Source organism: Erithacus rubecula (genome assembly GCF_903797595.1).
Source record: "Erithacus rubecula genome assembly, chromosome: 1".
Lineage (NCBI taxonomy): Eukaryota > Metazoa > Chordata > Aves > Passeriformes > Muscicapidae > Erithacus > Erithacus rubecula.
This window is the reverse complement of record NC_136658.1, coordinates 26,233,064-26,250,071: the sequence shown is the minus strand read 5'-3', so window position 1 is coordinate 26,250,071 and position 17,008 is coordinate 26,233,064. Positions and strand designations below refer to the sequence as shown.

Below are 17,008 nucleotides of genomic sequence, written 5' to 3'. Positions count from 1 at the left end.
TGCTGTTCCATTGTTGCCACCTATCTATTGTCTGTCAGTAACAGCGTGGTGCTGGCATGACTGCAGCACAGAAACCCCCTCCTCCAGCACCAGGCATCCCATGGAGGGTCTGGAGCACGGGGAGCCCTTCCCACAGCCCAGTGCCCCTCTGCCTGTCCCCAGCAAGGCCAGCACAGGCAAACAAACCGGGACTGCAGCCAGTGACAGCTGTAGGACCCCAAGGCCTGTGTGACCTGCCACTAGCAGACAGTAGAGCAACTTCTATAAACACAAGACTGCTGTGTACATATTTTAACAGCATTTTTCTTTCAGGACGTTCTGTCATCTCTGAAACATGCTTTTAGTTCTGTCTGAAATTTCTTGGGCTTTCCACTCCCTCTTCTCATCTCCTTGAGCCAAAAAAAGGGGTCATTTTGGTGAGAAACATTTTCAGTGGCTTTCTCAGAAGCATCTGCTCTCTGCACTCTGCAGGATTAGGCAGCTCAAGGCTGGTTTGTTCTCCTAGGAAATTATTTTCTCACCCCCTTCCCAAACTTACCTTCTAAATCAACATTCAGGACTTCTTTGGGCTTTGACTTCAGAATCTGTTAGTGTCCTTAACTGCCCTTTCAATAAAATTCATTCTGAATTATTCCACTGGCTGTGCTGTTTTTACTTATTTGTTGGCATGTTTACCTTAGGAGAGGTGAAAGCTACAGGCTGAGGGATAGATATGGGGGATCAGATATGTAGGTCTAAGGGTAAATATATAGGGCTCAGACTGTCCAGGAAAGGCAAATGAGCATGGACAGACAGGTTTCACAGAGAGCAAAGAGCTGGTGCGTTAAGAAAGGCTCATGGCAGCCAGGGTGGTTGGAGGTAGTGAGAATCAGCATTTCACATCCTAGCAGGAAGGAGAGAAATGTGAATTTGAACCAGACAAGGGTGCCTCAGAAAAAAATGTAGTCCAGCTGGCAAAAAATAACTCCCAACCCCAAAGTAATTTATTGTCGCTCAGACAGATAAAAGAAGCACGTAAAATTGGTTCCACAAGCAGGTCAAATTAAGTGCATGAACAAAATACAAGCATATTATATATGTGCATGTGTATATGTATATATATATATACACACAAATATCTTCTGTTCAGCATCTCTCATTATAGAACTGGGGATAAATCATAACCCCTCAGGGTTTCTTGTCTTGTCCTTTGGCTCCCAGCCAGACAACCTCCCTCCATGGCATTAGAGTAGGGGACTGATGAAAGAATAAAGAATTACATTAAAACAGGAGAAAGGGAGATGGATTCACAGAGCTTTGTGGGCTGCCAGGTGCTTAGGTACAGGCAGAGACTTCATCAGTCCTTGTGATGCTGGTGTTGCACTGCTACTTCTTCAGTCGGCTGCAGGAGAAAAGTACTACATGAGTACCACCCCCCGCTTTTTTTACATAGAGAATGACTGCCTGCCTCTGTAGCTGAGGATGCAAAAAAAGTTACTTGAGCATCCACATAGCTGCAGTTTAGGTTTCAGTTACACTGAACTGCTTACTTGGCAAAGAGAGTTAGAGAACAACTGTATCAGCACTTGTACTGCACAGATTTATCTAGATTTTGATGTATCTGTACAGGCTTTGTCCTCTCTTTATGGGGATTATTTTTTAACCTTGATAAAATGGATGTGAAAATGAGGTGAATTCTTTGACACATGTTATGCTCTTTACCACATATATATCCTAGCTGTGATGCAGCATTTGCCAATAAACATTCTCACTGAATTCTTGGTGACAGTGAAAATAAAATCAGGTGAAACTATCACAGTTTGCCAATGTCACCAGTGAAAATGAAGCAGAAGTCCTGTTTTGTACCCAAACATTCATTAAACTTGTTCATGCAATCATTTATATTTCCCTTTGTGCTCCATTTCCAGTGGCAGAAAGGCTGTCAGTGTTTCCAACAGCTGTTCCTGATGCCTGATACCATATAAGCTTAGACATGGAAAGAGAGCAGCTTTTCTGCTGAGAAATCCTTGCTCCCATGAAAAGGGTCATGACACGATGGTGTATTTCACATCACCCAAGGCCTTCAGGAAAGGGTACAAAGCAGAGTGTTCTATGATTTTTTTCTCTTCTTTTGTTACTCCTGGGAGGTGATTGGCAATTTGCACTAACTGCAGTCCAGCACTGTGCTAGCAGAGCTGGAATTAAATTGTGGACATCATGGATTTTTAAAATTTGAGTTTCATCCTTGTGCTTGGTTGTGTGCTTGGTGCCTTCCACCTCCACAACCTTGATATCCAGATCTCAGATTCACTGTGGACCTTCCCAAAGGACTTTGGAACTCCTGCTTGGGTTGGGCTAACATCTCTCAACATTAAGATAATTTGAGTGAAGTCACTCTGCTCAGAAGTTTCCCAACACAGCACTACCATGGGTTTGGGTTTTAGCATAGCTCATAACTCTTAAGCAGGATTTAACATAAGTTAGAGCTGAAAATGCTGAAATGCAGCTGTACTCTTTCACCAAAGAGGCTCAAGTTCAATTCTCCCCACTCAATCATCCAGCTCCTCTCTCTTGAAAACCATCTTTGCCCCTTCTGGGTGCTCTCATTGCCACTTACTGTTGACACTGACACGTCTTGTTTTCCAGCAAGTGTTGTCTTGCTTGCGCCATCCTTTTTGCCCTTTGCTGCCAGGAGAGAAGGGACAAAGAACAATTGGATATTTTTATGCTTCAAATGCTTTCCTCTGTAGTAAAGCTGTTTGACATCTGCAGACTGCCCATCTCAAAAACTTGCTTGAGTCTAAGGATTGGCCCTTTGTCTGTTCTGCCCTGCACCCAGACAGAAATCTGACTGCTCCTGTGGTTTGGAGAGCCAGTAATCTCTGCACTTTTCACAGGGACCATGGCACTCACCCTTCTCCTCTGCCAGTTTTTAACACTGATGATGCACAGGCACCCAAGGGCAAACACCAATAAACTGCCTCCAACACTTGCTCCAATTATCACATAGTTAGTCCAAACAGCAGCTTCCTCTGTGGGAGAAGAAAAGTGTTTAGACACAGAAACAAAGAGAATTTTATAGCTTTAGGGCTGGGGCAGGGACGTGATGCTAATTTCCATACCCACGTGGTAATGAACACTGATCTTTCTGTCACTGTCTTCTATGAGGTGACAGCTCCACAGCCCTGCAGCACTGATGGTCACCTCCAACTTCACTTCATTCTGCTTGGAGTTCTTCATGTCCATCTTAGTCCCATTCACACGTTCCCAGTGCAAGTAGGCATTGGGTGGGAGCTGTCCAGAGACCTGGCAGGTCAGGGTCATATTGGCCCCTCTGGAGAGTGGCCCAACAGGTTTTGCTGAGACTGTAAATGTGAGAAAAGGACATGTGAATGAGGGGAAGGCAAGATGGGTCCATCTATACTCTTGTGGCTTGCAGGTTTCTGCAGCTCCTCCTCTTCGTGACCCACTTCTCTTCCTCTCACCTTTCATCACCACCAGCTCAATCTTGCTCTGTGCATGTCTTCCTTGGTACTCCAGCTGGCACTGGTACTGGCCAGAATGGTTGAAATGCACTTTGGGGAGCTTCACTTCTATGGTACTTTCAGGTTTTCCTTCGGGTATCTCAAACAGAAAGTTGCTGCTTTTTTTGGTCTCGTGCAGCTGTCCTTGTGCTGTGACGTTGAAATCAACCAGCTCATGGGGGTTTGCACTTTCCTGTTGTTTCCAATTCAGCTGTCCTGTGAAACCTTCTGTCCATTTTATCTTCTGGAAGTTCAGACGCCATGACAAGATGACAGTGCTATCAACAGTTGCATACTTTCTTTCCAAATCTGGATTCTGAAAACCTGAATTTAGAAGATACAAGGAATACAGAGGCACAGAAAGCCATGGTTACGCTTCCCCATGTCTACCCTTGATCCAGAGTGAGGCACGCTGCACTCAGCTTAAAAAGAACTTGGAGAAAAGCCACGACATCCTCCAGGAAGGTTAAACAGAGTCTGAGAATAAGACAGCAGAAAGATCCAAAGATCCCAAGCACAGCACAGCTGAGAAGAACAGACCATGAAGAAAGAAGAATCTTCTCTTCACAAAGCTTGGAGAGGAAAATGAGTGGTAGAGTAGAACAGAACTCAGGCAGCAGAACAATCCCCAAGCTGTATTGTCGGAAGCCCTGGGAAGTCTGTCCTGGAGCACCAGTGCTTGGGATGTGGAAATTAAAGTTAAACTCATGAGCTGAAGGGAACACTGGTTCCCAAGCCCGAGTGTGAGTTCCATTTTTGTTGTCACATACCTAATACCTTCACAGCAAAGGGGATGTTCTGTTCAATCAATGGAGAGTCTGAATGGGCCTGACACACCCAGGTCCCGCTGTCCATAGCCTCCAGTTTCCTTAAATTCACTATGTATTTTTGACGGCTCTTGTTTTGTAATTGTGGTGTTACTCTGTTATTGTTACTGTCAAACAATGTGATTCTGAGATCCGGTAGGGGACTGGATGAATTTTGCATTAAAATCAGCTCAGGGACTTCATTTTGCAGAAAATGCCCATCCGAAGAGATCATCACTGTAAAAAGAAAAAAGCACAGCCAGTAAGTCAGTTCTTCCTCCTGAGAGAGAGAGACAAGTGCTACAGCAAAAAGAACATGGAGGTGCTGTTCTTTGGAGATGGAGGAGAAATGAGCTATGATAGCCCAGGACAGAAGAAATGCAGCAGGATAAAGAATGCCAGCAGAGATGTCTCCCCAGGCTCTATGGTCCCCTGCACTGACTCACATTTAAAGATGTGCAGTGAGGTGTGGACTTTGTGTGAGCCATATTCACAGGTGTAGATGCCAGCGTCAGAGAGCTTCAAATTCCGCACCCACAGCTGCTTATATTGCATCTTGATGTCAAATCGATCAGTAATGAAAGCTGGTGCTTTTGAAAAAAATAGGCTTGGTTAGGAGGGAAGAGGTTTCTCAGCTGTGTGAAGGGAGAAGGGGTAATGAATTGGAAACCTTACTTCTCCAAGGTCTACCCTTTTCCATACGCCATAAAGCTGTATTGTAGTACTTCCAGCGCACAAGTGTGTCCCGGGATAATTCTGAGTCAGGAAGAATGCCTGTGCAGTTCAGGATCACCTCCCCTCCTGCAAGCCCGATCTGGAATTCATTTTGGTGAGCCATACTGGAGATCAGACCTGAAAGTCAATACCCACCACAAAAAGGCACAAGTTCACTTTCTGAAAGGTGGCTCAGTAAACACTTCCCAGCCTGCAAAAAGATGTTGATATTTCTCCTCCCTTCCCCAGACACTGAAATTATCCTCAGTTTCTGAATGTGTCAGTTCTTTATATCATCAATCAATCAATCAGTCAATCAATCTCTTTTATTACCTGGCTTCGTACATATTCAGAAAAAAAGTAAAAATAACAGCTTTTATGGTGGACTGACCATCATTTGTAATTTTGAAGTGTCAACAATTTTACTGAAACTGCCTTTTTCCACTGGATATGACTTAGTTATTCCATTGGTAGCAAATGGAGGACAGCATATGTCAGCCTTCCTTCACTTCCCAGTCAGTACTGACAAATTTGCTCACACATTCTTCCAGTTTTTTCATAGATGAAGACTGAAAACACAGAAATGAAGAAATAAAGTAAAATGGAAAGAAAGAAGGCTGACCTAATGTCAGGCTCCTGTTCTTGGGAGGAGGGCTAAGTGACAGTATTAGAAATAGGATGTATAAGGTTGAAGAAACATTAGGAGTGGTTACTTGGGAGAATCATTTTCTTTCCTTCACTGTAAAGAAGATTTCTGTAGAAGACCTTAAGAAGAAGATGTGGTTGCCAGAGGTAAGATTGGGAATAACAGGATTGTGGTCTCCTGCATCTCTGCTTGTAAGCTCTCAGAGATGCCTTACTTGCAAATCCCCCAGGTGACCTGAATAGTAAGGAACTGCAGAAGTGTAAAATGAAGAGTTTGCATGAGTTTAATGTAGGGTTTGCTAGAAGTGACATCCCTCTAAAAGATAACCTGCAACAGTACCAATACAGGTTTTTGATAATTGAACATTGGACTACAGGAGTTAATGATTTGTCTTAAACTGCGAAATTAGAAATGTGATTAATAAGAGTTGGTATCTTTTGCTTTTCATGTGGTTCTAAGATTTCCAATCTTTCCTCTGTGACCAGAGGAATCAAAGCTGAGTATCTGAGAAATACAGGCTTGACCTCATTCACTGTCTTTCCTTTCTTGGAAAATGAGAACTAAAAAGTCCACCAAAGCTTGTAACATTAGCAGTCAAGCTAAGCAAGCCAGTAGCATTCCATTTGCAAGGGCAAAACTGTGATGAGATTCTGAAGATCACATCACAGATGTGGTTACAGATCACAGATATGTTTTTGCCCAGACAGCTGGAGGCAGTGGGGCAGTATTTTCCACTCTGCTTGGTGTATATCATGGTTTTCACTGGAATCCCCACTCCTGCATCTCTGTGGGCAGCTCCCCAAACCTGGCGATGCACCCTGATTTTGGCTGGCAGGCTCAGCAGGCGAGCTGGGAACAACCCAGCTTAGTCCCAAAGCTAAACCATGTGAGGAGCCTTACACGACACATCAGAAAGAGCCTGGAAATGCACCGAGGCTTGTGAGGCTTGTGGAAAGGCTGTGAGAGCCATGGGGGTTTGCTGAGCCCAGGACTCACCCAGGTGCAGAAGCAAGAAGGTGGCAGCCGTGTGGCTCACGGCTTTGCCGCACGACTCCATCGCTGTGGGATCGCTCCTCCCGTCCACGGAGAGCAGGGCTGGAGAGGCTGTCACTGCCAAGGGATCTGATCCTGGAAGGCCCAAATGCTGTGTTAATGATGTTTGATTTTCAGACTCGATGGATGGGACTTGTGTTCCCAGGCAGCTCCCACCATCCTTCAGCACAGCAAAATGGAAGCTTATTGGGAAAGTCACCAGAGCCCTTTGTTTCAGCAAAGAATCCATCTGCAGCATGCCCCTGGAGTTTGGTAATAAACATTTCATTTTACTCATCCCTAGGCTTCTGGCATTCATCAGGAAGCAGCTGTTTATACTGCCAAGAGTTCTGTGCTTTTTTACTTCTCTATAGTGGGTTATCATCACTCTTGCAGAGATTAAAGCTAAACACATACAGGGCTGCATTAGCAAGAGCACAGCCAGCTCTGCTGGAAGTAGAGTGAAGTAATTATTTCTCTCTATTTGGCACACCTGAAGTCTCATCTAGGATACAGGGTACAGTTTTGGGCCTCCAGTACAAGGATGCCAAGAAACTGTCCAGAGTTCAGTGGAGGGCTAGTGAGATGGTGAGGAAGTTGAAGTACCTGATGTACAGGGAGAGGCAGAAAACTGGGCTTGATAGGGAGAAGGGAGCCAAAGTGGGATCTAATTTCAGTTTCCCATTATCTAATGGCTACACCTAGAAGAATAAGCCACATTCTTCTCAGATGTGCACAAGAGAGGAACAGGAGGCAGCAGCCATCTGTTGAACAGGAAAATGTTGACTAGATAGAAGGAAAACTTTCTTCCCACTGAAGGTGGTTCAGCAATGGAATAGATGCCAAGTGATGCCAGGCAATCTACACCATTGGAGACGCTCAGAAGTTGCATTGTCAAGCTCTGAGCAACATGTTGTAGTTTTAGAGTCAACTCAGCTCTGAGTAGGAGAATTAACTGGAAATCTCCCAATGTTCCTTGCCATCTAAATATTTCCATGAACTTTTGTGATTCTGTGATTACATCCATCTTTAGGATGTTATTAATACTTTTCTTCAGGTTTGGGTTTATTGGTTTTTTTAAACTCCTTACCTTAAAAATCTCTATAACCAGCAAATCTGATGTTGGAAAGACCTGCTTGAATTCTTGGGACTGTTCAATGGAAAGTATGGGGGGAAGCGAGGAATGTGATCCAAAAGAAGAAGTTGCATTAATAGTAGCAAAACCTTAAGTGGGAACTGGAAGTTAATGATCAAGTTAAGGTGAGTTATCAAACTGGATGCAGTTTCTGATTGTAGCAAAGACCAGGTGCTGGTAACAACTGCAGCTGGGTGGACTGACAAGATGAAGGGGACCATGGCTGCTGGTGCAAGGACACTACTGAGCTCTCCATCCTTAAACCAAGCATGTATCACAGGAGGGAAGCCAAGCAGCTTAAATGCTCTGGGGAGTGAGCAAGCCAGTGAGGTGACCTCACTTCTCTGAAAGCAGGCAGTCCCCATGTCAGGTGTGGGACAGACTGAAGGCTGGAGTCTTAATGGGATGAAACTCAAAAGAAATTCATGAATAATTTTCTACTATACTTATATGTAGGATGTGCAATATTAAGTGTAATATATTCTATTAGAGGATAATTTAATACTGAAATTAATTTAATGATCAGAGCATGTGAAGCTATCAAAGAGTAGATGAAAACATCAGCACTACATTTAAATGGAGATGAGGTCAGCACAACATCTGACATCCAGACCGATGTACACACATACAGATGAAAAATATGTGTGCAAGAGCAAGACAGCAGCCATGTGCACCATCAGAAGAGAAACAGGTGGCAAAGACACAGTCAGAGGAGACCTGTGGCTTGCCTCGTGCTAAACAAAAAAACCCACCCCAGGCCAGGAAATATTTGCATGAGCTGTTTTCTGTGAAAAGCGTAAAACAAAGGAGCAAGTACAGATGATTGGAGATGACTCCTAACAAGATGCAGAGGCAGTGATGAAGCAGTTTGCTGGGTTAAGCTACAGAATAAAGAAAGGGCCACTAACAAGGCATCTGTATGCATCTCACTCGAAAGGAACACTGATAACTGAGAACTGGCACAGGGCCCTGAGTAAGATCCATTCCTGAGGTGACAGGAGAAACCTCATCCCTGCTGTGAAATCTCACATCACCTGTTTCTGTGGGATGAAAAAGCCAGCCCCCACTCTAAAGTAATACCTGTAAATTAACAGTTCAGTGATGGGTTTCAAATTCTTAAAGTCATTAAACTTTATATAAAACCTGAAGGTAATGGAACAAGTAAAAATTAATGAAATCGCTGAGTCACACCTCATAATTTTGTTTTGACTGGGAATCTCCATTCTCCTGTCATATGGCTTCAGTTTGTTCTTTGCCTTCTTGCTTCCGTGTTATTGAGCAAAACCACACAACCAGAGCACTGTGGGACTGTGAACTGCTGACCTTGTGCATGTTGGTAGATGCAGATTGATGCACCTTTGTTCTTCTGTTTCTTCTCTTGGTTTCATAACTCCTGCATTCCCACTTTGTTCACACTAATCTTTGTATTTCTGTGGCAGATCTCCACAGTGTGATGTTACCACCTACATGTTACAAATCAGTGAGGAAAATGGGTTGCCTTCAGCTAGGATTTCTTTTACCCCCTTTCCTCTCTCCCTGTTTATTTGTACTTCTCATGCATGCCACCTCCTATTCCCCCCTGCCTTTCTATCTCCTTCTGCATCCCTCCAGGCCAGATCACAGGGATGCTGCTCCGGAGTTTACAGATCTCAGTGAGCAAGACTCGCTGTGTTAGGCGAGGAGCAAGCTGCTCTCATTAGCAGATGCTTGTAGCAGACCCATAGCCTCCTTACAGGCAGCCCAGCTGTATCTTACGGTGGTACTCATAAATTAAGCAGTGTCACAGAATGTCCCCAGGCACTGGAACATACTCATCAGTCCTGTTAAATTGCTAGTACATTTCCTGACACATTTTTGGCCAGGGACAACTCTGCTCCCCCGAGCAACTCTTGGGATGCATTTAGGTGTTAGCATGGGCCAGGGACCTCTCCCATTAGGTGGCTGGCATGTGGCCAGTTCATTTTGGAGGTTAAGTGAGTTTAATAGCCCAGACCATCTCATGCCAGCTGGCCTCTGTGCCAGAAACAGTCCAGGCATACTTGATTTATTAGCACGTCTAGCAACGGAGGAGCAGGGCTCCTTCCCAAGTGAACATTGATTTCCTTTTCATTTTAACTTCCCCCTCTTACTAAACTGGTTTAATTTCCTTCTTGACTTCTTTTAATGATCCCTGCCTCCCTGAGGCATAGGAAAAGAAGAGCTGAGGTAGTGAGTGGGCTTGCTCCAGAGAATGATACCTGCAGGACCAAATCATGCCCGGAGAACATCTACCTGAGAGCTTGGCTGGCAGCCCCTTGGTCCCTCCAGCACTGAGCCTCAGTGGGTGATGGCTACAGAGACCTCTCCACAGACTGCACTGGCATGACACAGGAGGGAACTTAAAGAAATAAAAACAACAAATAAAAACTCAGCAACCGGTACTGATGCAGAGCAAGCCATCTCCTTTTCTCGGTGTGTCCCTGTGCCTCCTTCCTGCAGTGTGGTTTGTCTTCTCCTGTTGCTCTTGTTTGTGGCTGTGCTTTGATGTGACAGCTCGTTCTGCCAGGGCTGAGGGGCCCCAGCCCTCCCTCCCCAGCAGGGCTCCACACCTCAGCTTCCGCCGCGGCATTTCCCCTGCGCGCTCCGGGCCAGGGCTCAGGGACCAGCTGAGCCTTGCCCTGCTTAAGAGTTATGAGAGTTAGGCTCAGATGTGGGGCTCTTCTCACTTTAAAAATCTAAAACAAGGCTGACTTGGCTCTTTTACCAAATAGTGGCTTCTTTGAATTTGCTTCTTAACGTTAAAGCAAGTGTCAGGTGAGCAGCAGGCAGGGTAAGAGACCAAGTGCAATGAAAATAGCCAGCAGAGAGCAAAGTTTTGACAGCAGTGAAGGTCATTTCACGGTCCCTACTGTCCCCATGGGCTGTTCGACCCTGCCTCCATTTCCTCCTGAGCATCTCTGCTCATCCAAGAGCAGATGTCACCCTCCCATTGGAGCTCCTGGGAGAGGGAGGCACTGGAGCAGGATCCATGGGGCCACAGAGGTGAAAGCAGCTGAACCTCCCCAAGAAAGGTCCCACCCTCAGGACAAGGGTGGTGATGTCACTGTGTCAGCACCAGCTGGGCTCCCCTCAGCCATGGAGCACCCCATGCCCAGTCACATGCCTGGAACCATGTGGAAGCCACAAAAAGTGGCTCCACCTCCACAGCCCCGGCTGCTCCCTTCTGGCCTAAGGGGAAGCCAAGACCTGCCTTTCTAAAGCCACCAGAGGCAGTGACTAATCAAATCACTGTGATGCACCCTGAAATCAGCTCCTTCCTCAACCTTCCAAGCCCTGTATTTACTTGGGTTGTCATTTGGGTATTATCCCTCCTTAATTTTGCTTTGGTGAACAAAGTGTCCCCACATGAGGCTGTGGCAGATGAGGTGGGCACCATCCCTGGGTGCTCAAGAGCTGCTAGTGGGGATGAGGTGGATGATCAGCTTGGATGAGCTGAGCCCTGCTGTGCTGCAGGCAGCTTTGGCAGACATGTTTGTGACACACTGGGGAGGCCAAAGGAAAAGTCGGGGAGATCTCAGCACAGCCTTTCAGTACTTAAAGGGATCTTGTAATAAAGATGAAGAGCAGCTTTTTACACGGTCAGATAGTGATAGGAGAAGGGGGAATGGTTTTAAACTAAAAGAGGGTAAATGTTAGGAAGAAATCTTTTACTCAGAGACTGATGAGGTATTGGAACAGGTTGCCCAGAGAAGCTGCGGCTGCTCCATCCCTGGAAGTGTTCAAGGCCAGGTTGGATGCGGCTTTGAGTGACCTGGTCTGGTGGAAGGTGTCTCTGCCTCTGTCAGGGTGTTGGAATGAGATGTTTTTTAAAGGTCCCTTCCAACCCAAACCCTTCTGTGATCCTATGATTCTAACCTGCACCAGGGTCTGTTGAGTTCATAGTGAGTAGTAACTGAGTAGTATCCTGAACTCAACCTTCACACACCGTGTGGAGGAAGGAATGTCTGAGGTGGTTGATGGAGGCTGAGTAGGATATGCCACTTGAAAGTTGAAAGATTCAACCAGAACTGAAACTCCTAATTTCAACTGCGCAGCAGCCCTCGGAAGGGGAAAGCAAATCTCTTTTCTGTTGTCCTGAAATTGCAAGGATCCCTCTTTTTCCAAGAAATCCTGCTCACTCAGCCCTGAGCTAATGGATCAGGCTGCATTGGCAGCTAGTGTCAGGCAGTGAGCCAGTCAGTCTGGATTAGCAGAACAGACCCCTCTGGTCACAGCACGTACAGATGTAAGTAGACATCTTTACTTAGCTAGAGACTGGCATCTTCTTATTTTTGCATGCTTTTTATAGAATAAAGTTCCCCTTCCTGCAGGGTATGTGCAGAAGGTGATAGCAAGTGGCAGTTGGTAGAGGGCTGTTCCCCAATGCATTTGCAGCCCTTGGGGATACGCAGTCACCAGTGACAGGCCCTCATATAGGACGTATTTCCCTATATATAGGTTTAAAAGATCCATGAGATCCCCAGGCTCTGAGGAAAGCTGAGCTTTTCCTAACTCCCTTTTTTTCTGCCCCTTTCAGAGAAAAATCCAGGGAGGCAAACAGTTTTTAGTTAAAATTAAAAGGCCTTGGAGAATTGCACAGCCAGAAGTATTATCAAGTCAAAGGTTTAAGATAGTTTTACAACACGTCTTTAAGAAAGGCAAAAACAATCCATCCATGCAACTTGAGTGGAGTAACAAAGTTTGTAGCATTAAAAAACCCAAAAACAGGCTGGTTTTGTAGCATAAGAAAGAGTTTCCTTACCTCTTTTCTCTCAGCCTCTGTGTTTCTGTCTCCTTGTGTTTGTCACCTGCCGTAATTGATCTCACCCAGCTACAGCTGAAACAAAAGAAGAGTGAAGTTGATGTTCACAAGCAGATGTTTGGTTGGCCTTGATGTCTCCTCCTCTCCATCCGGAGGTCTTGCCGCCAGTCCAGGTTGTGCCGCCAGCCGCCGGCTTCTCTGGGCAGAGGGTGGTTTTCCAAAAGCACGTGGATTGGGCTCCGGGTGTGAGCAGCAGTGGACGCGAGCGGAAGGCGATGTATGGCGGCGGTGGAGAGAATGAGTGTGCAAGCACAGAGAGCCGATTGGCCATGGGGCCACTGCTGGAGGCCGTGACGGGGCTGGGAGCTGGGCGTGCATGGCTGGGAGCTGGCTCTGCTCCTCTCAGGAGGAGAGGAGAGCCCAGGGACTGACAGGTTACTGAGCAGATCCCACTCCTCCTGTGTGAGCTCCATTTGAGCTCCACTTCCCAGCCTGTCTCCTGCACCACCACTGAGAGGAGGCACCTCTGAGGAGCTGACCCCAGCCCCACCTCTCTGGAGTACGTCTGAGATTTAGTGTGAGATTAGAGAATATTTTCGTTGTAGCAACGGTGACTTTTCCTTGGCTGTCTGTCAGCACCCACCCAACTGCACCCTAATTCCCCCTTCTCAGCAAGGCAGAAGGAGAAGATGTGAAAAGCTCTCTCAGGTCAGGATAAGGACAAGGAGATCTCCCCCCAGCTACTGTCATGGACAAAACTGACTTAATTTTGGGAAAAGTTAATTTAATTTATGGCCAATTAAAAACAAATAAATTGATAGAATAGTGATAAATTTAAAAACAAACAAACAAGTACTTCATCTCTGCTTCTTCTTCCTGCTTATGCTGTTCCTCTGCTCCACCATGGAGTCCTTCAAGAAATACTCTTCCTCCCATGGACTGCAGTTCTTCATGCTCCTCTTGACATTAGGAAGATGTTTTTTACAGTGAAAATAATCAGTCACCAGAAGAACCTCCCCAGGGATGTGTCAGAGTTGCCATTGCAGGAAGCTTTCAAGGTATGGTTGGGCAGGGTGCTAGATAACCTAGATAACCTCATCTAGGAGCCCAGTGTGGCTCCTGCACAGGCCACAGCTCCTGCCAGAAAACCTGCTCCAGTGCAGGCTCTCCATGGGCTGCACGGGGATCCCAGCTCTAGCACCTGGAGCGCCTGTTGCCCCTCCTTCTGCCCTGATCTTGGGAGTCTGCAGGGCTGTTTCTCCCACATATTGTCCTTCCTGTCTCCCACAGCTGGTGTACAGCTTTTTGCCCATTGTTAAGTACACTATCACAAAGGTGCCACCAGCACCACTGATGGGCTCAGCCTTGATCTGAAGTGAGTCTGCCCTGGGGCTGTCTGGAGGTGGCTCTGGCTGACACGGGCTGGCTCCTCACGTCTCACAGAAGCCACTGGTGCAGCCCCTCCAGCACCAAAACCTCACTCTGTAAACCCAGTGTAAGGTTACTCTTCAGGAACCTGTACCAACCTGCACCACCGCTGAATCTCAGCTGTTTCCCTTCTCTGTAGGGTGGAGGAGGGGGCTTTTGTGGTTTCTCACCTACATTTGGTCTCTCTCTCTCTCTCTGAATCCCAGCCTCAGCCAAGGTGGCGGAAACCCACTGAGCCCCAGACATGGCTGAGATTGCATCTCTGTGCCACCCACTCTTCTCCCTTTGGCACTGACTTGCCCCTTTGTCTGGAGGATGGGGGTGTGAGATGTAACCATGGGGGGAGCAGGGACAGACAGCCACAGCAGCGAGGTTCACGGTGTGCCACCCGCTGTGACAGGGACAGCTGTGACCAGGCCAGCACAAGAGCCTCTCCATTGACTGACTTCGGAGAAAGATGATGTCCTGCTTCAGAGAGGAAGTCACCTGCACGAGACAGAAGCTTCCCAGAATGGGATACAAACGATGGATGGGATGGGATGGGATGGGATGGGATGGGATGGGATGGGATGGGATGGGATGGGCACTCTGCCAGTGTCCAGAACTTGGGAAAGCCCTTTTCCGAGACACAGTTCTCCTGCAAGAACTTAACATATCACATCTTCAAAATTCTCTTACATGTGTCAAATAGAAATGTCCTTTCTGGTCCCCAGCTGCCAGAGAAGGGATGTCCTGGGGAGGGGGGGGGGGGGGGGTAAGTTAAAAAAACTCAGGTTGGGATTGTGAGGCTATGGCACCTCAGTGCTTGGGAATCTCAGGCACTGAGCTGATGCTTCAGTTTGTGCAGATTTTGTCTTGCATTTTGTCTCCCCAGCACACTGTAGTGCACAAACATTGGCTTGTTTTTAAACAGTTGGTTTATGTCACTGCAAATATCTACCAGAAATAACATTCCCTGGAGGGGTAAATCTTGCAAAATGCATTTGAACTTGCTGCAGAGTTGCAAGGAGAAGCAGGGCTGTGGGTCTGAGGAGACAAAGCTGCAGGCTTGTCATGCTGTGAGAATGCCTGTTGTGGTCCCCTGTCGCCCTAGGGTGGGGATCCATCTCTTGGAGCTGCTCCAGCTGTGCAGTGAACAGGTGCCTCTGGGACCAAGGGTCACAGCGTGCAGTGACGTCTTTGTATCACTTTCATCCAAGCATCTCAAAGCACTTTGCAAGCATTAATTAAACATCAGAATCCAGAAGGGATGAATAATATTAGCCAGTCAGTCTCTCTTCTGAATATAATATTCTTCATAAATATTTAACTGGTTTTTCAGTTCTTTGCAAGTCTGGTTCTCACCTCTCTGGGACAGTTGCTGTACTGCACCCCTGGGAAAAGGGGGCTCATCCAGCATCACACACTGACCCCACAGCACAGGGAGAACGGCCTGAGCACTGCACAGAGCCCTCCCCCAACAAATCAGTGGCTGTCATGTCTCCCTGCTTTATCCCCTGCAGAGACAGGCTGCGCTGCCTCTCTTTGCTCTAATCCCATCACCAGCAGTATTTTTCCAAGCCAGGGGTTGGAGAGAAACAGATCCTCTCAGCGGAGAGAAGCTTCCAGGCTGTGCTGGGTGATGGTCATAGTCTGCAGAGACTCTGAAGCTCTCCAAGGAAGCAAGAGATAAAGGGAGAAAAGGGCCTCAGAAATCAGATGTTGAGAAAGACCTTTTAACTGGCTTCACTGGAAAGCCAAGATGCCTCCAGAGATCACCTCCTTAAAACCAAGTTCCCTGCACATCAGTGGGGGCTATGGGTGTGCCTCTGTAGTCTGACAGGTGAAAGATACCCAGATATGTTGGAAAATTAGTGGTTGCCCAGTGGTGCTGGAGAGAAAGAAGGACAAGTGTTTGATGCAGCATAAAAACCAGATCTTCAGGCACCTGACTGTCTGCAGCTTCAAAGGCCAGGAGCGTTCTCTTTGCAACAGAATTGCTGACACCTGGTGAGTTTCTCCAGGGGCATTTCTGATGCTAGATGTGGGAGCTAGAAACAACAAGCTGGCTACTGAGGGGACCCAGTGATTTACCCCAGCACAGCCGTTTTCCTCAGAAAAGGGGGAAATCTGGGGAGAGATTCCTCTCTGCAAGCACTTGGAAGCCGGAATTTGGAAGAAAGGGCTCTCTTCAGATATCATGAGAGAGTATTTTCTTTATAGCAGTGGTGGCAGATAGCAGATATCATAAAGATTAATGTGCTGATCACAGTGGAAAATTGGGAACACTCCAGAGGGGTTCTTCATGAGCGTGGGGTATTTAGTCAGGAAGGGTGGAGCTTGATGGAGCAAGACTAGCCAAGTGTGCTGGGAAATCAGGGACTGCTTGGAGGGCACTGGACAGGGGAATCAAGAACCACTACCTGCAGAAGTGTGTCACCAAAAGTGACAGGGGCTAAAGCAAGCCTAACCAAAACCACTCCCACGATACGGACACGTGAGAAATGCAACAGAGGGGTGGCTGGGGGAGCTTTCGGGGACGTACACAGGATGCACATCGCTTACCAGCTCGCTCTTAGTGGCCTTGGCAAAAGCAAGGGGGAGGAGCTGGGGCAGCAGCTGTTTGGATGCGCATCCGGAGGCGCTCCATCAGCAGGAATCCCGCCGCACGGTGCGCTAGGTGGCGGCATTGGCTCGGGACAAGGAGCTGGCAGGGACAAGGAATTCCTACTGAATATCTAATTTAGGGTTTTAAAGGGCTGGGGAGTGCTGAGGGAGGGTCCTAAGTGCCCCCAAAACTTGTTAGGGAGTTTGCTGGTGTGCCCTCCTTGGTCCAAAACCCGTGTCATTTTACATACAAAAAGAGGGAATGCAGACCTGGTGACAAGAAAGAAGACACAGAGTGCTTGTAAAAGAAGAGGGACGTGAGAAACCTCAGTAAGAATGAGAATTACCAAATCCTTGCAAAATCTGCCCTTGTGCATG

At 46.9% G+C, this 17,008-nt stretch overlaps 1 protein-coding gene across 1 annotated transcript; it reads right to left on the bottom strand.

Moving 5' to 3' along the window:
- Nucleotides 1-825: 825 nt before the first annotated feature.
- On the bottom strand, nucleotides 826-12,959 carry CD4 (CD4 molecule). Its single transcript, XM_079316656.1, has 10 exons — nucleotides 12,617-12,959; nucleotides 6,666-6,797; nucleotides 4,985-5,161; nucleotides 4,756-4,899; nucleotides 4,274-4,546; nucleotides 3,465-3,827; nucleotides 3,102-3,344; nucleotides 2,893-3,011; nucleotides 2,597-2,664; nucleotides 826-1,381 (listed from the first exon to the last, which is right to left on the bottom strand). The coding sequence occupies exons 2-10, from the start codon at nucleotides 6,724-6,726 to the stop codon at nucleotides 1,366-1,368; spliced, it is 1,464 nt and encodes a 487-aa protein (XP_079172782.1). The 5' UTR covers nucleotides 6,727-6,797; nucleotides 12,617-12,959; the 3' UTR covers nucleotides 826-1,365.
- Nucleotides 12,960-17,008: the final 4,049 nt, after the last annotated feature.

What these genes read in the sequence shown, in the direction of transcription:
- CD4 (XM_079316656.1), bottom strand. Translation starts at nt 6,726, where the DNA reads ATGGAGTCGTGCGGCAAAGCCGTGAGCCACACGGCTGCCACCTTCTTG. An exon ending in AAAGGGTAGACCTTGGAGAA is followed by an intron (nt 4,900 to 4,984) that starts GTAAGGTTTCCA and finishes TTTTTTCAAAAG; the next exon opens with CACCAGCTTTCATTACTGAT. An exon ending in CAGTGTTCATTACCACGTGG is followed by an intron (nt 3,012 to 3,101) that starts GTATGGAAATTA and finishes CTTCTCCCACAG; the next exon opens with AGGAAGCTGCTGTTTGGACT.